At 34.5% G+C, this 26,150-nt stretch overlaps 2 protein-coding genes across 2 annotated transcripts; both read right to left on the reverse strand.

Annotated features, from left to right (window-relative positions):
* Positions 1-7,095: 7,095 nt before the first annotated feature.
* LOC108450291 (histone chaperone ASF1B) lies at positions 7,096-9,579 on the reverse strand. The gene is made up of 3 exons (XM_017747849.2): positions 9,098-9,579; positions 7,892-8,007; positions 7,096-7,809 (listed from the first exon to the last, which is right to left on the reverse strand). The coding sequence occupies exons 1-3, from the start codon at positions 9,204-9,206 to the stop codon at positions 7,462-7,464; spliced, it is 573 nt and encodes a 190-aa protein (XP_017603338.1). The 5' UTR covers positions 9,207-9,579; the 3' UTR covers positions 7,096-7,461.
* Positions 9,580-10,636: 1,057 nt separating this feature from the next.
* On the reverse strand, positions 10,637-22,254 carry LOC108453486 (DNA ligase 6). Its single transcript, XM_017751612.2, has 19 exons — positions 19,725-22,254; positions 19,358-19,475; positions 19,157-19,238; positions 18,856-18,958; positions 18,662-18,758; positions 17,895-17,997; positions 17,267-17,395; positions 16,842-16,889; positions 16,417-16,514; positions 16,258-16,323; positions 15,802-15,961; positions 15,513-15,620; positions 15,156-15,205; positions 13,614-13,648; positions 13,434-13,495; positions 13,012-13,173; positions 12,829-12,917; positions 11,798-11,897; positions 10,637-11,096 (listed from the first exon to the last, which is right to left on the reverse strand). The coding sequence occupies exons 1-19, from the start codon at positions 22,033-22,035 to the stop codon at positions 10,788-10,790; spliced, it is 4,230 nt and encodes a 1,409-aa protein (XP_017607101.1). The 5' UTR covers positions 22,036-22,254; the 3' UTR covers positions 10,637-10,787.
* Positions 22,255-26,150: the final 3,896 nt, after the last annotated feature.

Raw genomic sequence — 26,150 nt, forward strand, 5'->3', positions numbered from 1 at the left:
TTTGGTGTGAGTTTGGGCTTTGATCTTGTTTGGTTCCACTTTTGGTTTTATGCTTCTTTTCCTTGTGTTGCCTTTTGATGCTTGTGTGAGATCCTTAATCTTCTTTTTGAATGAATAAATGATTCATATGCTGTCAAATCTAAGTGATTAGATTGGTGGGTTTTGTTTAAAAAATAGATTAATTAAATGAAGACACATAAAGGAAAGATGAAAGATGTTAAAATTTGGACCTAATCGATTTAGTACAGCAAATTTGGGATTAATCAAATTAAAGAAAAATTATTGCAAATGTTAAATTTTAACCTAATTTGTATAATCGGATGTTAATTGAGGGAGGTCGCATCTGTTCTTTAACTTTTCAAATTTGGGCGTCGGCTCTGATATAGCAAATTCGCTCTTTAGTTAGATCGAGAGTGTCGCCATTACGCACTACTAAACCTATTTATGGATTCTTTCAAAATTATGCTCAAATTCGTATCATTAACTCAAATAATAATTTTTTATCATTTATTACTATTATTTTTAAGATTAATTTTATTTGGAAAAAGCAGCTTAAATTTGACAAATTTCTAATTTCAACTTTTTAGACATTTTCATTTTTATTACTCGAATGAAAAAAAAAATCAATTTAATCACTACTATTACAATAATTTATTATTTTAGTCGTTCATCTTTTCTGAGTAAAAATTCTGATATAACATTACCTAATTCTTTTAATCTATTTTTTCCACATAAACACTCAATTGAGAGGGTAAAAAATGGTTGAAGGCTAAAAAGTAAAAAACAAAGACATCTAAAATTTTAATTGAAAAAAACCTCCAAAAAAGTAAATTTAGGTTTAAAACCTCAAAATTAAAGGAATCGATCAAGGTTTGAATCGAAAGTAATCAAATCGAGGGTTTAGAGAGTTAGTTTGATAATTTTGTTGTTGTCGATTAGTTTATTGGTGTTTAAGGTTTGTTTGTAACAATCATTGGATCACAATGAATGGGAAGAGGAGTCAACCGAGTTTGAAATCAAGTGCTGGTTGGAAGGGCTGTTGGGATGGTATTTGAAGGTGAATGGGAAGAATAACCATGAATTTATAACTGAATTTTCATTGATCTGCTTGTAGTTATCACTTCTTCCTCTGATTGCGCAACATTAAAAGGATTTTAATACTATTAAAATGCTTAGTTGTTTAAAATCAGCTAAAGAAACTCCAATAGCACACTAGGATTGCATTGTGTAACTCCATTTCTAGCCGTTTTAAGTTTCAATTTTGTTCCCCTATTCTCTTTCCCTAAAGGCAGACAATAAACTTATGAAAAAAACAATTTTGAGATTAGAGTTTTAACATAGTAAAAATAGGAGATAAATGTGTGAAAAATAAAATAAAATAAAATAAATAAAGAACACACAAATTTTACGTGGAAACCCTTTCGGGAAAAAACCACGGGCAGAAGAGAAGAAAATTCACTATGTCTAAAATTTGAATCAATATAAGAGGAATAGACTATGTCTATTTATAGGCTTGTAAAGTCATATTCTAGAAGGATTGAAACACCTTATCCTAATCAATATAAAATAGATGGAGTTTAATAAGGTTTAAAAAATCTTATTCTAAAATAAAATAAAACAAGTCTAGTTCTATATGGATTTTACTTTTATTTTATTTTTTATCGTATTTTATTTAAATAAGAATTAGGGTCACTTAATTCTAACAATCTCCACCTTGACACAAATTCTCAATGAACAAGTTCTTCATCGCGAACTTTTAATAAACAAGTTCTCCACCTCTTCCATAAAACCCCTTAAGGGTTTAACTTTAACAATGAATACCAACTAAGTCTAAGCAATGCTCAAACTTGGTTATAGGAAGTGACTTAGTCATCATATCTGCAGGATTTTCATGAGTACTAATTTTGCTCACAACAATATCACCACGAGCAATAATATCACGAACAAAATGATACCGAACATCAATGTGTTTTGTTCTCTCATGAAACATTTGATCTTTTGTAAAGAAAGATGGCACTCTGATTGTCACAAAATACTGTGCTGATTTGAAGGTCTTCATTGAGTTCACTAAATAGTCCATTCAACCAAATAGCTTCTTTACAAGCCTCAGTAATTGCCATGTACTCAGCTTCAGTGGTAGACAAAGCGACTGTAGTCTGCAAAGTGGCTTTCCAACTAATTGCACAACCTCCGATTGTAAAGACGAAACCTGTGAGAGATTTTCTTCTATCAAGGTCTCCAGCAAAATCAGCATCAACATACCCTATGACTCCATCTTTAGTTCTTCCAAATCGTAAGCAAACATCAAGAGTGCCTCGTAAGTATCTTAAAATCCATCGAATCGCTTTCCAATGTTCTTTACCGGATTTTCCATGTATCTCGCTAACCTGACCGACCGTGATATGATAAATCGGACGTGAACAAACCATAGCATACATGAGAGATCCCACTGCACTAGAGTATGGAACATGTGACATGTACTCAATCTCATCATCTGATTGTGGAGACAAAACCGATGAAAGTCTAAAACCGGCTGCTAAAGGAGTACTAACAAGCTTAGCACTCTGCATATTGAACCTGCAAAGAACTTTCTCAATGTACCCCTTCTGACTTAGGTACAATTTATTTGATTTTCTATCACTGAGAATCTCCATACCAAGTATCTTCTTTGCTGGTCCTAAATCTTTCATCTCAAATTCTTCACTTAGTTGGGCTTTGACCTTTCTTATCTCTTATTTATCTTTTGCGGCTATCAACATGTCATCAACATAAAGAAGTAGATACACAAAAGAACCATCACTATTTTTCTTAAAGTAAACACAACTATCAAAACTACTTCTTTTGAAATCATGAGAAGTCATAAAGGAATCAAACCTCTTGTACTACTGTCTTAGTGATCTGTTTCAAACCGTAGAGGACTTTTTCAAAGAAGCAAACATAGTCCTCTTTTTCTCAAACTAAAACCTTCCGTTGTTGCATATAAATATCCTCCTCAAGTTCTCCATGCAAAATGCGCTTTTACATCTAGCGCTCAAGCTCCAAATCATGCATGGTTACAATACCAAGCAAAGCTCGAATCGAACTATGCTTAACAATTGGGAGAACACATCTGTGAAGTCCACTTTTGGAATTTGATCAGAACCCTTTGCAACAAGCCTTGCTTTATATCTGGGTTCTTCAACTCCTGGAGTCCCTTCTTTCTTTTTAAACACTCATTTACAACGAACAACCTTTTTACCTTTAGGAAGTTTCACAAGATCCCATATTCTGTTTTTGTGGAGTGATTCCATCTTCTCTTGCATAGCAAACATCCACTTTTCTGAGTCTTCACAGCTAATCGCCTCAGAATAATTAAATGGCTCTTGATTCGCATCTATATCTTTAGCCACATTTAAAGCATAAGCAACTAGATCAGCCTCGGCATACTTCTTTAGAGGTTTAATTTCTCTTCTAGTTCTGTTCTTGGCGATAGAGTATTGCGATGAAGAAGCAACTCTTTTCTTAATTTTTGTACTGGCTTGAGGAGTTGACTCTGTATTAATCTGATGCTCCACCTGGTTTTGATTTTCTTTATTGGAAGAGTCTTTAGGAGATAAGTTAGGTAGCATAGCAGTTTCATCAAAAACAACATCTCTGCTAATCACAACTTTTTTATTTTCAGGACACCATAACTTGTACCCTTTTACACCAGCTTTATAACCAAAAAAAACACATTTAATGGATCTCGGTTCCAATTTTCCATTATCAACATGAGCATACGCGATGACACCCAAAGATCTTTAAATCGTAATAATTAGCGGGATTACTGCACCATACCTCTTGTGGAGTCTTTTCTCAATGGCAATGGATGGAGATCTGTTGATCAAAAACATGCAAGAGAGGTCGTCGCCTAAAACGACTTCGGTAAGTTGGCATTTGACAACATACACCGAACCTTCTCCATGATCGTTCTATTCATTCGTTCTGTAACGCCGTTTTGCTGTGGAGTATGACGAACTGTCAAGTGTCTCACGATTCCTTCTGACTTGCACAATCTATTAAACTCATTAGAACAGAACTCTAAGCCATTATCTGTGCAGAGGTATTTTATTTGTTTTCCCGTATGTTTTTCAATCATAATTTTCGAAGACTTAAATGCGAAAAACACATCGCTTTTCTGCTTCAGGAAGAATGCCCAAACTTTTCTGGAAAAATCATCAATAAAAGTTAGCATATAATTAGCTCCACCTCTCGAAGGCACTCTGAATGGCCCCCACAGATCAGAATGAATATACTCCAACGTTCCCTTCGTGTTATGGATTCCTCTAGTGAATCGAACTCTCTTTTGCTTCCCAAAAACACAGTGCTCACAGAAATTTAGTTTGCAAATTCCTTGCCCATCAAGAAGTCCTCTTTTGCTCAATTCTACCATGCCATTCTCACTTATATGCCCTAGGCGCATATGCCAAAGTTTAGTAATATCATCATCTGACAAGGAAGATGAAGCGACAATTGATCGCCAAGAATAAAGAAAACCCGCAAAACATATAACTTGGCAGTCTTTCTTTGCCCTTTCATCACAACAAGGGAACCTTTGGAAATCTTTAAAACCCCACTTTCAGTTGTGTATCTGTACCCTTTTAAATCAAGAGTACTCAACGAAATTAAATTTCTCTTCAATTCTGGAACATGTCGTACCTCACTAAGTGTTCTGACAACTCCATCAAACATCTTAACTTTAATTGTTCCAACACCTGCGATTTTACACGAAGCATTATTTCCCATTAAAACAACACTTTCAGATACTATTTCGTAAGTTGTAAACCAATTATTGGGACTCATGTGGAAGGTGCAGCCTGAATCAAGTATCCACTCATCGCTTACTTTAAAATCATTGACAGAAGGGACTAGAAGTTCACTATCGCTGTAGTCTTCTACAACATCAGCTTCATACCGAAATTTTCTAGTTGTTTTCCCTTTTGATTCGCAGCCTCCCTTGTAATCTTATTTTGTAGCTTATAGCACTCAGATTTAATGTGCCCTTTCTTCTTGCAGAAGTTACAAGTTTTACCTCTATTTGAAGACTTCGATCTACCCTTAGATTTACCACGAGGATTCAGTTTCTGTGTCCTACCACGATCATCATCAGCATTCCGATCTTGTCTCCCACGAACAATGAAACCCTCTCTCTGAGAGTCGAGTTTAACCACAAGATGCTTCATATTATCATACGAGGTTAAAGAATCATAAACCTCATCAACTGTGAGAGACTCGCGACTATATAAAATCGTGTCTCTAAAGGTTGAATAAGACGAGGGCAACGAACAAAGTAGAATCAACCCTAGATCTTCCTTATCATACTGAACCTCCATGGCCTCCAAGTTTGAGAGAATTTCTTTAAACATTGTTAAGTGTTCGTGTACAGATGCACCTTCCTCCAAACGATGAGCATAAAGACGCTGTTTTATATGCAACTTGCTTGTTAGAGTTTTTGACATACATATTTATTCTAGCCTCTTCCATAATGCAGCGGCAGTCTTCTCTTTCATCACATCCTGCAAAATTTCGTTGGACAAATGCAGATGTAATTGTGTTAATGCCTTTCGATCCTTACGCTTCTTCTCTTCATCTGTTAATGTCGAAGGCATCTTATCTATCCCTAGCAGGGCATCCTCCAGATCTATCTGTGCAAGAACTGTTTGCATCTTAATTTGTCACAACGCAAATCTGGTGTTGCGATCCAACAGCGGAATTTCATACTTCAAAGATGCCATTACCGTGGTCAAGATGAATAACTCGGAAGCTCGGATACCAATTTGTGAAAAATAAAATAAAATAAAATAAATAAAGAACACACAAATTTTACGTGGAAACCCTTTCGGGAAAAAACCACGGGCAGAAGAGAAGAAAATTCACTATGTCGAAAATTTGAATCAATACAAGAGGAATAAACTATGTCTATTTATAGGCTTGTAAAGCCATATTCTCGAAGGATTGAAACACCTTATCCTAATCAATATAAAATAGATGGAGTTTAATAAGGTTTAAAAAACCTTATTCTAAAATAAAATAAAACAAGTCTAGTTCTATATGGATTTTACTTTTATTTTATTTTCTATCGTATTTTATTTAAATAAGAATTTAGGTCACTTAATTCTAACAAAATAGATTTAAAATTTTATATAATTACATGGAAACTATCATTCAATTAAGAGTGATTATATGGACCGTACATGTCCTGTCACATTAACCTCAATGAGAAGACAGATAAGTGACTAAATCGATAAATTATTTAAAAGATGGTAATTGAATTGAAATTTTTTATTTAAATAATTAAAATTAAAACGCTTAAAAAACTGTAGTTAATATCGATAGACAAATATTGGCACACTACCTCAAGTCTGCCATAAAAAAATGGTCCTGTCATTGCCGGTGTGTTGGTGGCTATATACATAAATTTTTCCCCGGACGAAGCTTTTGCAGCGGTCAATAATGAGCTGATAGCAAAACCAATATTTTCTTTTCTTTATTTGGATATTTGGGTGCCAATAATAATTGTATTCGAATATTAGAATAATCATTTTAAAAAATAAATATCAATTCTCAAAATACTCTTTAATTGAATCCACACAACTTAATAGATATCTGACCAGCAAATCCAGACCCAGAAGTGATCTAACACCAAATTCTGCAAGGGTAACCAATGTTGAGCAGGATATGGACATGGTTATTGGCTCTCACTACCTCGTCATCATAGTCATCCATTGAGCAAGGCCTCTTCAACTAGGTTGAGTTTTGTGCTTTACCTGCTAAAACTCCAGGTGACCCACATGCATGACCATGGTCACAGTCAAACCGGTTCTCATTACTCAGTAACCACAGCTTCGCATTCAGATAACACATTTGAGCTCCTCTTGCTTTGCTGTGATCAACAAATTCACCTAAAACTCCATAGAAGACCATAATTCCAATGCAGGTATCAATTATTTACAATGTTCAATACAATAACAACGTTGATAGGATTCCACATATACAGCAGTATTTTCCTTCGCTATTCACTCGAGTTTGAGTAGTAAAATAATAATATGTAGCAAAATATAATCACATGAAGCTCAATTTAAACCCAAACTTAAGTTCTTATGACGACAGTCCGTGACAACAAAACCGCAATGCCTGTAAGGGCAAGGCAGAAAAGGCAATTGGTAAAGCTAAAGAAAAATGTAACTAAAATTCCTTTTAGAAACATATTACAAACTTGGAAATTCAATTGTAACATTTTCAAGTGCCTAAGCAAATCATCATAGTGAAACAGTAAATTCTAACAAACAAAAACAACCAAATCAAACCCAGCATTTCTGAATCATTACTTCATTATGCATCTTCGTCCCCTGTCAAACTGTGGTTCATATTTCAGGTTCAATCCCTGAAATAGTTACCAGGTTATCTATCTTGAATAACAGCCATGTCTGTAAATGAGAAACTTTAAGGATCCTGCTCCTCTTTTTGATTTGGTGAAGCAGGAACTTCCTCGTTTCCGTCATTTTCAACAGGTTGATCAGATGGAGGGGGTTCTTCGTTTCCACCATTCTCAGGGTGGAAATTTATGGGGAACTTTGTCACCCTGGGCTTATCAGATAGAATATTTCTTTGGACTTTCTCAATCAAGACCTTTGGAGGAGGCTCCTCTCTAAGCTGCTCATCATCATAATCATTGTTAACATAGTAGCCGACTCGGATAAACTCTTGGCCAAGATATGAACAAGTCAGGAGAAGCACTGTGACACCTATAATATCTTCTTCACGGATCCTTGATGGGTCTGGCGGGTCTGCCTGTGACACATTCAAGGACAAAGGTAAGAATTTAAAACAAACACATCAAATCCGCAACTAAAACTGAGTTGGTTGAGATTGCCTGTAGTACAAAACGGTAATTTCCAACATTGACAGGTCCAACAAGTACACTCTCCAGTAGTTGATCGTAAGTCTCATCTTCTGCAGATCCAACATAGATAAGTTTCCATTCTAAATCTGCAACCCAATAAAACATGAATATATTTTAATCTCGAAAAAAACATGATGTCAAGAAAAACATAGTATAACTCAGTAATCACGTATGGGTGGTAAAGTCTTATATTAAATTAATACAAACACATCCATAATCCATTCATGAATGATAAAATAAATTTAGAGTTATTGTCTTCAATGTCAGACAAAAGTAAAACAGAAGCAATCGTGATAGAAATATATCCATGTCTTAAACTCAATTTCCAAGTCCAAGCAACATTCACAACTAAAACATGCAAAAACAGGTGTCCGAGCTGAAAAGCTGCTCTTCTACACAGAATTGGCATTCCACATATTTCTTTGTTCTAGAAACTTTAGAATGCTTTTGTGCAAGTTGACTATTAGCAACCCATTCCATGTAAATCCGTTAGTCAATAACTTAGGTTCTAGCATAAATTGTATCAAAATACACATAAATGTATCCCTAGAATCCTAAAATTCTGTACCTCTTCCCTTTAGGGTGTTCTTATAGGGTCATTCAATGGCCTTCCACTGGAAATCAAAGGGCAAAATGCCGAAGCCAATTAACTAGACAATCAAATTAAGCAAACATAAAAGGAAGCTTCATTGACTAAAAGGAAATTTGCTTTACAAAGTAAAACAAAAATTCTTCTTTCTTTTCTTCTTCAAAACAAGGAAAGCTGAATATATTTTCCATCCAACAAAAAGCTTAACTTTCTACAGAAAAGAAAATACAACAAATTCCCACTTCTTTGTTTCATTCTTTAAAAAAGAAAACATACGATATAAACTCGTAAAACCAATATATGCAATCAAAACTTGCAAGTGAAGATCAATTTATGCCTGACCCAAACCCTAAACCCACAATTGTACCACCAATTCACTAAATAACCTTATTCAAGCATACTAAATCTTTTTTCTTCTTGTCCTAACATTTTTCCCATTAACCAAAGAGGGAAAAACACAAAACAAAATATCATAGCCTTGACCTCAAGCAAACCCTAAACCTAAAAAAGAGAGAACTTAAAAACAACAAATGAAATCTTAAAAGTATTCAAACCACAAAAAAAAAGGTGTTCAGAAAGAAAGGTACCATCTTTAAGAGGAGTCAAACACTCGTAGGAAATCTCGAACTGAAAAGCAGACAAGAAGGAAGCTGGGTTATCCAAAACGGTAACATTAGTAATGTTGACGGCACTCATTGTCTCGATTCAAAGAAAAATTAGAGTAATTTCTAGCCGATTAATCCAAACCCCAGCTTCTCGAAAATTCATCGAACTTCAAGTAAAAACCTAATGTAAAATAAACAAATAAAAGCCAGAAAGTTCAGAATATTAAAAGAAAAAAAGAATCAACGGCGAGAAGAACAGGTTTTAGGAAAATTAAAAAAAAAAATTCAGTGGGGGGTTTTGAGATTTTGGGGATTTGGAGCTTGAAATGAACTTAAAATAAAATTGGAATTGATGGATGGATGGAGTTCGGAAGAAGAAATAAAAGGAGGGAAAATGATGGAAATGGTGATTTGGGGGCAAAATAAAATTAAGTTTATTTTTTGTATCAAAAAAGTAATTAATTAATTATTTATTTATTTAGGGCAAGTGGGAAAGCTGTCCAAAGGTGTATGGTGAAAAGCGGGTTGTCAAATTTGGCGGGAGTTTGGAACGTATGAAAGATTAAAAACAAGATGGAGGATGCCATCTATGTAAATAATAATTAAAATATAATGCTAATTATTACATGAATATATAAATACATTGAAATTTATATAACATAATTATTAATATATTTAAGTGTTTATTGTTTTTCTTTTCTTTTCTATAGAGAGTTTTTTTTCAAAAGAGTAAGATTTTAATTTTGTGTGCTTATTTTTTTTATCTTTGAAATTGTTTTGGAATATTTTTTTTATTTGCGAATTGATCATTTTCTTTTGTTTTCTCTTCATCTTTTTGTATAGTTATTTTATTTTATTCGCAAATGTCCAAGAAATAATTAAGAAAGGAAAAAATTTTCAAGAATTGATTATGAATACAATGGACATAAATTTCGAACTCGAACTATTTTGATGCAAATCTAATGCTTTCGATAAAGCAAAAGATTTTTCCTTTGCTTTTGGAAGCTTTATGTTGTTTTTTCAGCTCTATTTCTTTGTTTGGTTTTGGGTTTCAATTCATTGCAAGAACAAGTGATATCACTAACAAAGTAAGGTTGATTATATGATGGCTTTAAATATGGTGTCTTAACTTCTCAATCCAAGATACTCATGCATAAAGCTCCATCGATCATGGGGCATTGTGTCTTGAATTTATGCTCTTTTTGCTTCTTGTTCGTTTACAATGTCTGATTTGTCTTTTGATCTTGAATGACGTTCTTTAACAAGATTAATACAATGTGTTTTAAGATTTTGAAGCGTTTTAAATAATTATTTGTGTTTTTTTTATAGAATAATTTATCTTGTCTATAGAGTTATATGACTGCCTAAAATAGTCAAATGTAAGCTTTGAAAAAGGTTTAATATATACTGGACTTAACTAGCTTGCAAGTGTAATCAATTAATTTAAGTAGTGTTAATGTCAAATCAAACTCAAGCTCGGCCTTATAAATAATCTTATAAACCATCAAACTTGAAGACGAGTATGAAAATTATATTTCTTTTATACTAATTAATTGAGTATAATTCTTACACTATAAACTATACTTTAGGATTATAATTTTTACATATCGTAACACAAGCAAATACTAGAACTAGGAAGGAAAACATATATACACAAACCCGAAAACAGTTGTCATTGTTGGGCCGTCACATCCATCTTTCGAGTCTGCGAATGAAACATTTCAGCTACATCTGCTGCCGTGCTACATTCCTCAGGGTTTCGATCTGTAACCAAGCGAATGAACCTAGGAAATCTTATTGAGATGCCACGCGACGGATGAACTAACCCTATCGCAGCCTGATGAACCGGTGATACAGTGAAGTCCGCACCTCTTATTTCCCAAATAAGTTCTGGAGAGAACCACATATCAGGCACCTCAGCTGTTTGATAGTAAGCTGGCTTTTTGGCTAAGATCCTATCCCCCGAATAGAACTCTTTCATCTGAGCTCAATAAAGAAAACCAAATAACTCTTTTAGCATAACTTACGAAGTTTAGGGTAACACGAACAAGATGAAAACATGAAAACTTGAAACTTGTATGCGCAGGGCAATGTTTTACTAGATATATTGCTCCAACTCTTCAATTTTCTCTAAGTACACCTGTCCAACGCATATCCAACATGGGTATAGGAATACAATCCACCAAATATGTGGAAAAACTTGGATAAAAAAAATTTAAACGGACCCATGTCAGACGCAGATTAATACTCAACACTTGCTTCCTAGTCTAAGTAACATAACATAGGTTAATAATGGTAGGATCCGTGGAAAGAAACAGGAAAAGTCATGTCTGGTTTCTTGAATGGACTATCAAAAACAGTGATTTGAACAAGAAACAAGTATACTATTTAATAGTATTATGCCCATTACATCAAATCTCAGAGCCATTCTCACTTTTCTACCGTTAGAAAACTGAATCAAATGTACTCCAATAAGTTGCAAAACAGATGAGCTCATTGTTGCAATCTTACCTAAGCCTACATCGAAAAGATCTTAAGTTCAGAATAAAAATTATTTTCATATAAAACATAACCATGTGTAAGTTTAAGTTCAGTGCTTGAAAGATTTAACGCCATATCCTTGGTAACATGAAGAAAAAGTGCACTTTCTAAAATACAAACATCATCAACATCCCACTTTACCTCTTTGTAAAATGAATCAGAGAATCCAGACATAACACGACATACACTTTGAAAATCTTCAGTGTCTGGGTTGTAGCATGCCATGAGGAAGGGGCTGTACCTGCAAGAAACACGTAACATACATAAAAGCATGAATTAGAACAGAAGGGATTCACATTGAGAGCCTGTGGCAACGAATTCAGTGTAATAAATATCACTTGATTTGATTTCAATCATCTATAACATTTTCTTAGATAATATATGAACATACTTCATAAAATGCAAATCACTCCTTTTTCACTTGAATTCAATTCTACATGCTTGCTATACATCGCAGCTGTTAAAACATCAGGTCTCTTAGATCACAGGCTATTTATCGAGTGATATAAAAGTTTACGTTTTCCAGTGTCACCAGGATCATTTCAGCACACCTAGGGTTTTGTAAGTTATTAGGTCAATGTTCAGATGATTCCAAGCGTCTCTAGGAGCTTATATTTATTTTCTTGATGCCTATCAGTCATTTACCTACTTACTAATTTGTTTTGCATATGCAATTCCATCCTAGTGGGTTTAGGAGGGGATGGTATTTGATCAATGGAACTATATCTCTTTTTGCAGTTTCTTCTTCTCCTAGTAACTTCTAAGTGTCAACACTAAGGCCCTGAAACCCATGTAGGCAATCATGCCAAACAGCATTGTCAAGGATGCAAGGCAAAGACATAGGCCCGATCAAATGCAACAAAGGGTCCAAGGGGCTTTTTTCGACTAGTGCCAAGGCGCAAGGCATAGGCATGTCTGATCAAATGCAACTTGCCCAAAAGGTATGAGGTGCTTTTGTTGTCTAGAGCTAAACACAAAACTTAGGCATGCATCCGATCAAATGCACCTTGCCCAAAAGGATACAAGGTGCTTTTGTTGTCTAGTGATAAGGCACAAGGCATAGATGTGCCTAGGTGCACACCTTGACAACACTTATCGCAGATGTGCACAACATCAAATCTCTGTTGGGCATGTTACATATGCATATACATATACATAGGGTCATTCATTACCATCCCGCTTTTCTTCCATTGCCATGCCAAGCACCAATTGGGACTAAATCAAGGGAATCGCTTAATCCTTCCACATAGTCTCGCTTCACCTAAGAGAGAACACCAAGCAATCGGATTCAATATTTAGCTCTCTTCCTACTTCTGAGCACTTAAATGATTAAAATGTTCCAGTAATCACAAAACCTTTAACCATGTATCACTACGTTTTGACGGAAGGTATCCAGCATCAATATCTAAGGCTTTAACCATAATTCCTTCACATGAGAACTGCAATGCATCTTCGAGAAAAGAGTTTATCTGAGTAAATGTGGCCTTACTGGTCAAACAAGCATCATCTGCTTCCACCTATTTAGCAAGAAATCATAAACAATACCAATCAGTCCTATGTTGCTCTGACTCATTTTTCTTGAAGTATCCATGTCTGACATATATTGGTATATGTGAGGAGATATAACCTTTCAAGTACCCTCCAAATACATAAAAGAAATTTGAAATAAGTAAATAAATATACCTGTGTCAGACACAGGACAAATATCTGACATTGACGTCCAAGCTAATAACTAAAAAATTGTATTCTGTAAACAAGGAAAGCAGAGAGGACTTACTATGATTTCTTTTGCATATTCAAAATGACCCAACTTCTCATCATGAAACAAATCCTTCAAACCTAAAGTTTTTTAGCATGAGAGAAAAGATCAAACTTACAACTAACAAGAGTTTGACAAGAGGGACTTTGAAATAAATTAACCTGAAAAAGAAAAAATTGTGGGAGGGGAAAGGCATACATTTCCTTCTTTGGCGTAGAGGAACACCTAGCAGCCTGTAATGGAAATTATATCATTTTTTTTTTAATTTTAATGAAAAATAAGAAAACAGCAGCAAAAATAAGAGGGACAACTATTTGTAATTTAAGATTTATTTCAGACACAGATTTACAGCTACATGAAGATCTACACTCTAGTCTTTTGTTCTAGAAAAAAAATGCTTAACTATAACAATAGCCAGATTTTAGGTGATTGACATACAACAGTATATATTGATAAAATCATATGACTTTCTGTATGTAACAGAAGTGAGTGAATACTTAGGTTACTAGCTATGTTACTCAGACTAAAATGTGAGTGTTGGATACAAGTATGCATCACACACGGGGATGTTCAATCTATTTAAGTTATTCTGTGTACTTGGAGGGTCCTTAGAGGGTTATATCCCAATACCCAGTCCAAATAAACATGAGTGTTGAACACGGATACTTAAGAAAAATGAAGAGTAGCAGTAACATAGGTTTCCAGAACTTATGATTCAGTTGCTCATAATCTTTCCCCTTTAATAAAATTAATGGTAATACTGTCAACTAACTCTTCAGTTTTCTCACTTAAAACACAGAAGTAAATGCGGGGATAATATTTCAATTGCACTAACCAATCTCTATCACACCAGAAAGGAATCTACAAGCAGTGATAAAACTCTTATACTAATTGCTCATAAATCCCTATGTCACAGGGACACTCAATAGCATTTGCAAGGTCCTCTAGTGAAGGAATAAGCCAGAGCAGCATAAAGTCCATTTTAAATTATGCAGAGAGAGATATGGCACTCGAATCATTTAATTTAAATGAAATAGATTGAAAAGCAGTTGAAAGCACAAAATCTATACCGCATCGGAGACGTGGCAACCTACTGGGGTAATTAGAAGTTCATTCAAAAGTTCTTTATCAACAAGGAAACTTGGTTGTGGTCAAGTGAATTCATCATGATGACAGAAATATAATGTGTTAAACGAATGCACACTTTGAAGCCAAAAAATCACTAGCCAAATTTCCATCATTTAATGAATTTCTATGTTACTCCAATTCTTCATCATTGCCGAAGTACCCATGTCCAACACCCTTATCTGATGCATATCTAGACATAGGTATAGGAATATGACCTTTTAAGGATCCTCCAGATACATTAAAAACTTGGATAAAATTGAACATACCAATGTAGGACAAATACCCATATCCAACATCCACACCCAAGTTCAAGTAACAGAGATGAATTTCTAGCATGCACTTCTGCAAATGCATGTTGTGAATGCAAGAGGCAGTGAGGAAAGATATAAAACTGAGAATAAATATTCTATTCTTATTCAATATACTAATTCCTTGCAAAGTTTGATTCATTACTATTGCTCATGGGAAAGCTCCTGTTTTTTGGTTCATTCATAGAATCAGAAAACCCTCCTGCTATAACTTGTCCTCAATTTTTTAGTCAATATATCTATATAGATATATGTCAATAAAAGAAACTCAGAACAATTCCAAGAGAGGGTTCAAGATATTTACTGCTCTCCATTAGCAAACATGATGTCAAACACAAATACGCAAATATTAACCTGCAAGTTACAACGATATTAGAAAGAAACCTCCAAATTTAACTTTAGGATACAGGAAATAAAAGTTGAACTTATAAGAGAAGATGAGTGAATGTGAAAACTCTATATTCAAAGGGACCCTAACATCAGTTAGGAAAGCACAAGGGAAATAGATATCTTATATAACAATAAGTGAAACAGCTATGCAGATCCTTCATGTCATAAGATTACTTTCAATTCGCTACAATGCTTGATGCTTGCATCATCAAACTTCCACAAAAATAGTAAATCTAATCATGTAATATTACAAAGTGAAAATAAAGTGAACCTTTATTTTGTCCACTGTGATCAAAGAATCTTTGCTCCCTCTTTCTCTTGAAGATAATTCTTGGAAGGACATCAGCTTCTGACCATTCTTCCTATCAATTGCAACTACCTGAAGCCACAACGATAAACAGAATTGGCAACACATAAGGGTATGTTCCATCTAAGATATTCTACAGCTCAGTTAATTTTGCAAGAATAACCAAAAACAACAACAACAACAACAACAATAATAATAACAAAGAAGCAAATCTCAAAGAAGTAAAAGGCAAGTTGCCATTAGACAATCTCACCTCAGCATCCAATATGAAAGTCTGGGCAGCAGGCTTAGCAGATTCTTTAATTGTATTAATTAAATCTGGAAATCTTAATGTTGTTTCATCCCCATTTCGTGAAAAGACACGCACCGCTCCATTAGCCAATTTGTGAATCTGGACACGCTGACCATCATATCTGAAAATTACATGCACAGGGAAACCACTCAATCATACCCAACATATAATAAAACTAAGAGATGTGGAAGGAAAGTTAGAAAATTCCAAGATCTGCCTTCGCATCTGTTATCCAACTAATGTGATTCAAGAAAAATCTCAACCACGTTGAGTGAAACAAAAGAATATGGTGGTATACTAGGAAGGCATGAAAGCTTCACAGTTGTTTCTTGCAATATCCCAAAATAGCAAAGAATACAATTTTAAACTAGAGGAAATGTGCATGATCCACACAGAGAGGGAGAGAAAAAAGCTTACTTATATTCACATGTAAAAGCTTTGTTTTGAAAAAGCTTCAGTACTTCTGGAACCCCATTGGTAATTCTACAATCATGGAGAATAATACCACCCATAGGCAACAGCATTAGTACAATTTGATATACAAGAAAGATACAAAAGAGTGACATATATACATACTTTGCAAGCATGGGTTTAATAGGTATTCCCGGAACCATTGACAAGGTTGATGATGAAAATGCAATACCTTCCTTCATTAGTGAAGGAACAAGCAAATCCTATCCACAAAGCATCGTCAGCGTAAATGTACCAAAACAAACATATTCTATCTTATGCTGCTTCCAGAAGAATGGAGAGAAGGAAAGGAAACAAACTGGCATGTGCAATATGTTATAAAGCAAATGAAACAGACTCAAATTTATAATTTATAAGAAAAAAAAGATATCAAGAGCAAATTAACGCATATATAATTACATTAAAGAAAAGCTATCACACATATTATATATAAAAATCTCAAAAGAGGGTAAGGTAAATCAGGAACTTAAAAGAAATAGAAGAAAAACATAAAGTTGAAGAACTTTGATATAAAATGTATAGGCACTTACCAAATTTGGAAGTACATTATATGCTTCGGTTACTGCTGTAGAAAGTTCCTGACAAGTAACCAAAAGATCAAATCACAAACAGAAACAAATAATCACTTGCACAGAAAACAAGCGATGTTGAAAATAGCATTATGCATGTAGATAAATCTAATAGATACCTTTGGTAGTATGACCGAAACAAAAATTAGATCAAACTAACACAAACATCAAAATATTCACCACTTAACACCCCCCCTTTTTCTTCTTTTCTTTTTTTTTTTGGGGGGGGGGGGCGCCGGTGGGAGGCTAAAAGTTAATCCACTCATTGCTTTAATACTTCTTAACCATAATGGCATGATGTAAACATCAAGTCTTCATAAAGAGATCTACTATTTCATACTCTTCAAGAAAGAAAAAAAATTTATAGCTTATGGTTTGTATCAAACCTGGAGCTTTTCTTTTAGACAATCTGCTGTCCCTTCATGACAAAGATCACGAGAAGAATTCATGACAACTGCTTGAGCCAGTGCAGGAAGAACAGTTTTCATCATTGCTCCTATTCGCAAATTCCTGACCTGTGTGTGCCATAATTTCAAAACAGAAGACATTGCAGACCAAGTCAATGCTTGTACACCAAATTAAGAACTGTGCCACAAGGAATCCTTCATTCACATTCATGAAGTCTACAACAAATGCACAAATTCAAAAATCTTAACATGCCTCCACGAAAATTGCCAAAAAATTTTATTATTGGGCACGTGAAGGTTGATAGCAATCAAGACAATGAGCAGTAAAAAATAACAGCACAAGATAGTGTTTGCCTTGATCACATCTACTACGACAGAAGCATCGATTGGGGGAATATTAATATGATAAGATCTTGTCAAATGTGCTAAACTCTAATATGATAATAAAGAAACTCACTATCCATGTTTCAGAAAAGATATCACCTATCAAAAAAAAACATTAACCTTCTGCTCTTTTCATACTGTTGCATACCAGATAATTACATAAATAAAATCAAGAATCACCTACATAAGATACATACAAGAAATATCATTTTTCAAATCTTACCAAAGTTCTCACTAGAAACTTCATCTCTTTCTCTCTACATGAACGTATAAGATTCACGATAAGGTTTTTCTTCCGCATGGTGCTGCCACTGCCTGTTTGTACACTGATAAATGCTATGTGAGGAAAATGGGAAAAAGAGAATATACATGACAAAGATTACAATAATACAAAACAAAATGATACGCATATTTCTCAAATTTTAAAATCATACCAAATGGATACTAATACATGGAAAAAATGAACTGAGTTTCTCTTATTCGGAAATAACAAATAAAGAGAACCTATATCAAAGGCTTGTTCTAGTCCAAGTTTTTCATTCTTCTGTCAAAAATGACATATACGGCCTCCTTTCGATAACAGAATCTATAGGCACAATCGTATGCTTCTGGCACTCAAGTGACATGAATAACTATTCAAACCATTAGATATTTTATAGCAAAATATAGAACATGAGATCACTGGAGACACAATCTTTTGTCTTATCATCAACGAAGTGGTAATAACATTCTGCTTCTAATCTATCAAGTAAATGAGAAATCAGTTCTTAATCTTATGAAGAAAGAAATATTGTACAAGTTCTCAGTGAATTTCTTACCAGCAAAACCTAGGCATTAACCAATTACTTCGAGTTCTAAGAACTGCAAATTATTATGACACTCATACTTTCCTACATCTCTGGAAAAAGATCAGTATCTAGTAATGGATTCAATATTTCAATAATTTTATAATCATGTGTTGCTGCAGGATCAATACTGGGCTGATCATACCTTATCTTCCGAAGCACAGAATATACATCCCTAATTAATAGTGGTCGTGGAGGAGCAAGTAAAGTTTGGGTTTGTCGGCATGCTTGTGCAACATCACCTTAGACCAAAAATAGGTGGTAAGAAGATGCCAAAAATTATGGATGAAAAAGACTAACAGAAAATGGAAATTTTTGAATGGAATTATCTGCTTCTACCAAGATCACCCATGTCATTGTACATATCCCTTATTTTTGAACGGTTAGTCCCACAAGCTTCTTCCAGTGCAGATGTAACCAAACTACCGCCAATATTCAATTCCTGCATCATTACTACAGCATGAATGCATCTTTTCTTTTTCAGCTAATCTCTATTGATATTCTGTTTCTTATTTGCTAAGCAACCTCAATATACAATCTAAAGGGGAAATTATCTTTTAAGGAATAGAGAGTAAGAATCAACTACTACGTGAAACAACAAAAGGAAGATACAGACAGGAGAACTGGCAAGTGGACTAACAATATTTTCATGATCAGCGGCGATTTTGTTGGTGCACAGATACACAGCAGGAAGCACATCCTCGGGGGATAAGGCCAGCAAACTGGTTGAAAGAAAATGTCAAGGAAAAAGGGCTGGCATTCAGTTATAAGTAAAGCAATGCAAGCTTTGATTTCACAACCAAGAGATATACACAAAATAATAAGATACAATCTTAACAACCTCCTAAACATATTGCAAAGCATAGAAGTAGCTTTGATCTTGCCCCTTTGACTGCCAACAAGGTCAAAAGTCCGTGCAAGATGGACATATGGAGCAGGCTGGTCAGACCTCCAGCATGCTGCACAAACATCTCAGTAGGAGTTTTAAAATTTTGTGAATAAGCTGAGATTCTGAGAAGTTCTATGAACTTGCCCCAAAAAGAAAGAGACACCAAAGATGCAACAGGAATATAACTCAAAGAAAAATGCCTAACATTTAAAAACAATAAAATAACTTCTAAATAGATGCTACCATACTACAGAATTAGAAGAATTTCAAGATATAGTATTAAGAAAATGGCAAATGAAAACAACTTCTTGACACCAACCATGCTCAATGGGTTTATATTTGTCAGGAGGCAATGATACAAGAGTTACGTCAACATGTTCCACTGGTAGTCCTTGCAAAGATGAATCCGGAATAGATCTTGACTCCTCCAGCGCATGTTCATTCTTGCTAACAGGGCAATCATTACTACAGCTCCAGACCTGAGCTGATTTGCTGGAAACTACCATATTTTCCGTATTCCCATCATGGTTCACTTCAGGATTACCATAATATATATCCAGTGCCCTGTTGATATCTCCTTGGGTCTTCTCAAGTAAGGTGGCCACATAATTTCTTGACGATTCATTGCCATTTATTATCTGAATAAACTGATCTATTTTCTCTGTATATGATTTAGTCAAGTCACCAGGCAAAGTGATTTCATCCTTAGGGCATTCCTCAATTTTCAAGCCAGTCCCACCACCTTTAGAGTCATCAACCAAAACTTTACCAAAGAAGCTAGTTATCATAGGTTGCTTTGACCCGCTAGATTCCAGTTTTGAGTTGCTTTTTACTTTCTTATTTGACTTGTTCTCAGTACTTTTCTTCCTTTTACCGGTAGATATGTTACTCCGAACTGAAAGTTTAAAACTAGAAGGCTTCCTGGCTTGACTTAAATGACTGATTAAACCTTCATGACTGCTACTTCTAAAAGGCCCTGAATTCAAAGATGAGACAGAGTTGTCAGATGAACCAGCCTGAGCAGCAGAGGCAGAATCAGAAGTTCTAAAAGCAGAGATTTGCTCGTATAACTCATTTTCATGTTCATAAAAATTAGAAACAGCTTCAACAACATTCCATCTTGAGCTGCTAATCAAATTTAATTTCTGGTCCCTGGTCACCCATCTGGGCAAAGAGTCACCTAATTCCTCAATGATTCTCTCTCTTTCCTCCTCACTCGGTATAGCTGAATCTTGTAAATCAGGTTTCTGCACAGGAGATGAATCATTCAAAGTAATATCTGCATTTTTACTCTCAACAGATTTCATTTCCAATATATTTTGCTTTCTCTCCATGTCCTTGTCCTCATTCAACTCAGGACTAGCATCCATATCGACTTTTTCTACACCCCCATAGTTGCCACGATGAAAACCCATCAAGAAGTCCTTTTTATTTGCCATTTCATCAACCAGACCAGCAAAGTGCCTTCTCAGCTTATCAGCATGCTTACTGTCAAGCTTCTCAATGTCCATGCCAACAGTAGGAATAACCTTCTTTGGTTTCAAAAACTTCACATATTCTCTAAGCTCATCATAATTAGAATGCTCACTGTAAGGGACTAGATGTATCTCGATTGAATCTTTTGACCTCACTGCAAATTTATTCCGTTTAATTTCATAAGTCCACCCAGTGGGCACAAAGCCAACAATCTTCTCATACCCTTTTTCCTCCATAATCTCTTTCATTCTCACAAAATTCGGCCGAAAATACGGCCACGTCTCGCCTAATACATTCCAACCAACGACATGAACATTACTCTCACTCTCATCTACCGTGAAAACTTTATCACCCCCATACCCCAAAACATTTAAAATCTCCATTTTCCTCCCATCAACAAATATCTTCCTCTTACATCGCCTCGCGACCTCAACCAAAATCTTCTCTTTTCCAACAACATAAGTGGCAACAAGAAACAAAACCTTTTTTTCTTTAAATTCCTTTCCTATCCTATCTACCACACTAACTACATAATCAACCGATTCTTCTTGAGAAGGAAATACGAATTTTGGATTACAATAAGTAGTATCTAAAAAAATCGCATCACAACCAACAAAGTCATTCAAATAACTATTCAACTTCATCGAATTACAAAAACGACAATCACCCGTGTGAACATACCTTTCAAAGCTCCCGTTTCTTGTGGGAACTTTGAATAAGAACTGGACAGCACCGGGGCAATGATTGGCGTCAACGAGAATGACCTCGCAGCCATCTACCACAACGGGGTCGTTTAGAGGTAAAGGGAAGACGAAATGAGGCGGGATTTTAAGGGTTTGGATGAGGAGGAGGGAAGTGAGGTGGGAACAAAAGATGATGCCTTTGGACCAGGAAAAGGAGAGGCCGGAGTAGTGGTCGGAATGGAAGTGGGAGAGGAAGTAGGCGGCGGAGAAGGTGGTGGTGGTGGAGTGGCGGAAGGAGTCGACAAGGAATCGGGTATTGGGTATGAGTTTAGAGGGAGGGAAAGAGGAGGGAATAGGGGGAAAAGAAAGGGTGGAATCGGAGGAGTCTATTGCAGTGAGGTAAAGTTGGGTGGAGTCTAACGCAAGTGTTTTGGTGGCGGTGGCCGTCCCTTGAGATGACATTGGCAGCATTTGGCGCGGAGGAGAAGGGAGAGTTTTCGCGAGAGGCTGATTTCGGGGGTTTTCGAGAGTGTAGCGGTTGCGGATGGGTGAGTTTTTTCCCGCCTGCGCGCCGTAGGCTTGTCCATGGGCTGGACAGCGTTCAGCCCGACAGACCCGTCCGTAAACAATTTCGTCATTCGAGCCCCTTGGTTTCGAATTAAAATAGAAGGGAAAGTATCACTAAACTATTTACTTGCATCTATTTTGATTATTCAAATATTTATATTTTTTATTTAGTGATTAGTATCTTTGAAATTAAATATTTTAGTTATTTTCGCCTTAATTGTTATTAGAGTGATAGAAAGCTATTGTTAGGTGAGTGATGGGTAGTTGAATTGGGTTTTTATTGATCCGATAAAATTTTAACTTTTTATTGTTTATACATTTTATCAATTTAATTTAAATATAAATAATTCAACAAATTTAACCTCAGTGTTTATAAAATTTATCATTTTAATTCAAATTTTAAAAAGTCAATAAATTTAGCCCTCAACAATTTTAAGATGACAAATTTTGACTTTTAAAATTTATCCTAAACTATTAATTACTTGGTTTCTTTTATCAATAGATATGAAACAATTTGAGTTGTACTCTAAAAGCCTTATGTATATAAATAAGAGGTTATAACTTTTGAGGTAAAATGAGCTGATAATTGGTGAGTGGTATTAGTAGTGCAAACTACAGACTATCACTAAGGTAGTTCTAATACTTACCTTATTTGATTTGACAATTTAAAGAAGAAAATCTTTGGACCTGATTATGTATTATTTTATTAAAGATATTATGGTCCATCTATGGAAAACTAATCCTTGGCATTTGAAAATTAGATTGGATTCAAGTGAATCAAATTATCCTTTGAAATATGGAAAACTAATGAAGACTATGTAGTTCTTTTGTAAATAAGATATTCAATTGATTGTACTTTGATTATTGTGATTGTAGTAGATATTTTCAATGAGTTACATTGTATTAGATTTTATGTTAGCAAGCCAAATTGAATATATGTTGTAAGGCTTGTCCACGTTTTTGTAAGAAAGTTTACTGAGAGCACTGGAATTTGTTCATTGAGGAACTATTTTTGTGAGAGAGTGCAAAGTTTGTATTGTAAGCATTGTAGAGAGTGTTTACTGCCCAAGTTCTAAAAGAAAGGATTTGGAGGTAAGAGTTCTAGTCTTTAAGTATAAAGGTGAAGTCTTTATATTTGAAGAGTGATAGAGTGTGAGTCATTTGTTATATTGTTAACTAAGGATAATAGAATTTCTCATCGAGCTAGGCTCTGCAGACATAGAGAAATCGAATTGCGTAAACAAATCATTAGTGTTATTTGGTTATTTGTTTACACAGTTTCGCAGTGTCAAGACGTAGTGGCCATTACAATCTAGCACTTCCACTGTACTTGTTGTGTTAAGAAAATAAGCAACTTAATTTAGCAATAATTGGTATCAGAGTAGACACTTAACATATCTAGTGGTGAATCCTGATGCTATTTTTTTTGCTGAAAATGGAAAGTTAGTCGATTACTCATTCCCTTATGCTTGAGAATGACAATTATCCCTACTTGAAGGCTAAAATGAAAGCCTATATTAAGTCTGACAATGAAAACGTATAGAGATTTGTACTCGCAAACTAGTAAACTCCTACTATTGATACTAATATTGGGAAGGTTCCTAAGCTTGAGGTTCATTAGACTTTGTAACATCCCATACTCGACCCAGTTGTCGGGCCTGAGCTACGAGATGCTATAATCACCGATTTAATAATTCAAAACATCATGGAACATAAAATCATTAAAATACATAAATAATTAACATTTAAGTACATAATGTATTACACAATCATTTTTAGGTCCTACACGAATTTAAGAAAGCTCTTTTGTTAACCCGAGCTTGAATTAGGATCAAATTGTAAAGTTTTAAAAATTTAGAGCTGATGTTGTAACATCTCGAAATACGGTCTAAATGGAATAGTGGTTGCGAAACCACAAATCTGAGATAGAAAAGTTTATTTCGATTAAATTTTTTTATGATTTACCAAGTGATTAGATGCATGTGTTAGAGTATTGATAAGAAATTTTATAGATTGCATGCTTAATTTGCCTATTAGGGCTTATTTGCAGAAGTTGCTGTAACAACCCGATTTAGGGCCTAAACGGAACGATGGTTTTAGAACCACGAATTCGAAGTCAAAAAATTTATTCCGATTAAGTTTTAAGGTTTATTTATTGATTAAAATATTGTGTAAAAATATTGTTAAGAAATTTTACTGATAAAGTGCTTAATTGGACTTTTAGGACTAAATTGCAAAAGTTGCAAAATATGTGTTATAATTCATAAGTACTTGATTGAAATGGGGTTTTAAAGAGGAGGTCATTAAATGGTAATTAGACCATTATATTTCGTTTGGACAAAAATGGGCATGAATAGGACAAAATTTTAAAGAAAGGCTTTAAGGGCATTTTAGTCATTTGGTAATTAAAAGAAATAAAAAGGGAAAATAAAGCCAAAATTGACTCATCTTTTTCATGGAGGCTGAAATTAGCATGGGGGAAGCCATGGCTAGGGTTTTCAAGCTTTCCAAGCTCAATAACCCCGGAAAACGAGATTTGAACCTAGAATGGGAGAAAAATCGAAAATCAGGAAAGTTGGTAAAATGGCCATTTTAGTATCGAGGTAAGTTCATATGTATAATTAAAATTAATTTATGCATGTTTCAATGTAAAAATAATATATTTACTATGATTGCCGAGATGTTGAAAGTAAGTATAATTATGATGATTTAAATGTTCAATATTAATTCGACATGGAAATGAGAAAGTATGTAAATTTGTATGTAAATAATACATTATCTTTATTACGTTTTTATATTTTAGCATATTTTATGTATTGTAACTGATTTTTGAATCATAATTGACTATTGGAAGAATGAAATAAAGTATTAGAAAGTGAGATACTTCCCGTTTGAACCTTCAAAATCGAAAGATACAGATGGTATGTAGCTAGGTCACATGTGTAATACGGGATGTATACCATGTGTACAAGAGAGCTACGAGACATTATGAGGTATCTAGGTCACATGGGTGATACTATGTGTACACCATGTAGACAAGAGAGCTACGAGATAGATGTAGCTAGGTTGTATGTGTGGTTCCAGGTAAAGGACACCATGTAAACAATAGAGCTACGAGATAAAGTGGCTAGGTCACATGGGTGATACTATGTGTACACCATGTGTACAAGAGAGCCAAAATTATGTGTACAATCAAGCTAGGTCACATGAGTGATGCTAAGTGAAAGCCACTATGTGTACAAGAGAGCTTCGATTTTAAAGGTGAACTGTGTGCGATACCATCGCGTATCTATTATTATTTCGAAGTGTTCAACTGGGAAATTGATTAAATGAAATTGTGTATGACTTTGTGAAGATAAGTGTAAGTATATACATGTGTAATTTATGAGTAACATGCTTGATATGTGATTGGAAATTTGAAAGATTGTTATGGGTAAGTGATGAATACAATTGAAGTGTGAAAGATCAGAATTGACAATAAAACTGTTCTGGATAATTGCAGTGATGAGAATCTAAAAATTTACCAAAAATAGTATAAATTGAATAAGAGACTGAATGAGATATCAAATTAAATAAAAGAAACAGAGCAAGCAAAGGAATTCTATATTCTGAGATATTTAAGTTTCTATGAGACTAGTTCAGAATGACTACGTGATCCCCTGTTCTGACTTTGAAAAATCATTAAAAATTGTAAAAAAATAATTATGGGATATAATTTATATTTTTGAAATCCTTAATGAGTCTAGTTTTAAATAAAATAAACAATAACATCATATGAGTTCTGTACGAAGAGAAAATTTATTTTTAGTGAATAGTGGTCAAGGCAGTTGAGCAGTGAAATAGGGGTAACTTCAATGAATAAAATATAATAATTTGCTAGACCAAAAATTCTAAAAATTTTATGGTAAGATTATACATGAATCTAGTTTCAAGGAAAATTAACGGTTTGTAATTTGGAGTTTTGTAGCTCCAGAAATAAATAATTTAGCTGTTGGTACTCTGCTAGATAGCTTATTTTG

This window comes from Gossypium arboreum, chromosome 11 (genome assembly GCF_025698485.1).
Source record: "Gossypium arboreum isolate Shixiya-1 chromosome 11, ASM2569848v2, whole genome shotgun sequence".
Taxonomy (NCBI): Eukaryota; Viridiplantae; Streptophyta; class Magnoliopsida; order Malvales; family Malvaceae; genus Gossypium; species Gossypium arboreum.

Bases quoted from the DNA above. Each gene is read 5' to 3' on its own strand.
- LOC108450291 (XM_017747849.2), bottom strand. From the start codon at position 9,206: ATGAGTGCCGTCAACATTACTAATGTTACCGTTTTGGATAACCCAGCT. The intron at 8,008-9,097 runs GTACCTTTCTTT...ATTGGGTTGCAG, and splicing joins TTTGACTCCTCTTAAAGATG to ATTTAGAATGGAAACTTATC. The intron at 7,810-7,891 runs GCAATCTCAACC...AATGTGTCACAG, and splicing joins ATTACCGTTTTGTACTACAG to GCAGACCCGCCAGACCCATC.
- LOC108453486 (XM_017751612.2), bottom strand. From the start codon at position 22,035: ATGCTGCCAATGTCATCTCAAGGGACGGCCACCGCCACCAAAACACTT. The intron at 18,959-19,156 runs GTTAGTCCACTT...GTAATGATGCAG, and splicing joins CCGCTGATCATGAAAATATT to GAATTGAATATTGGCGGTAG. The intron at 12,918-13,011 runs GTTTTGTGATTA...GTTCTCTCTTAG, and splicing joins GTAGTGATACATGGTTAAAG to GTGAAGCGAGACTATGTGGA.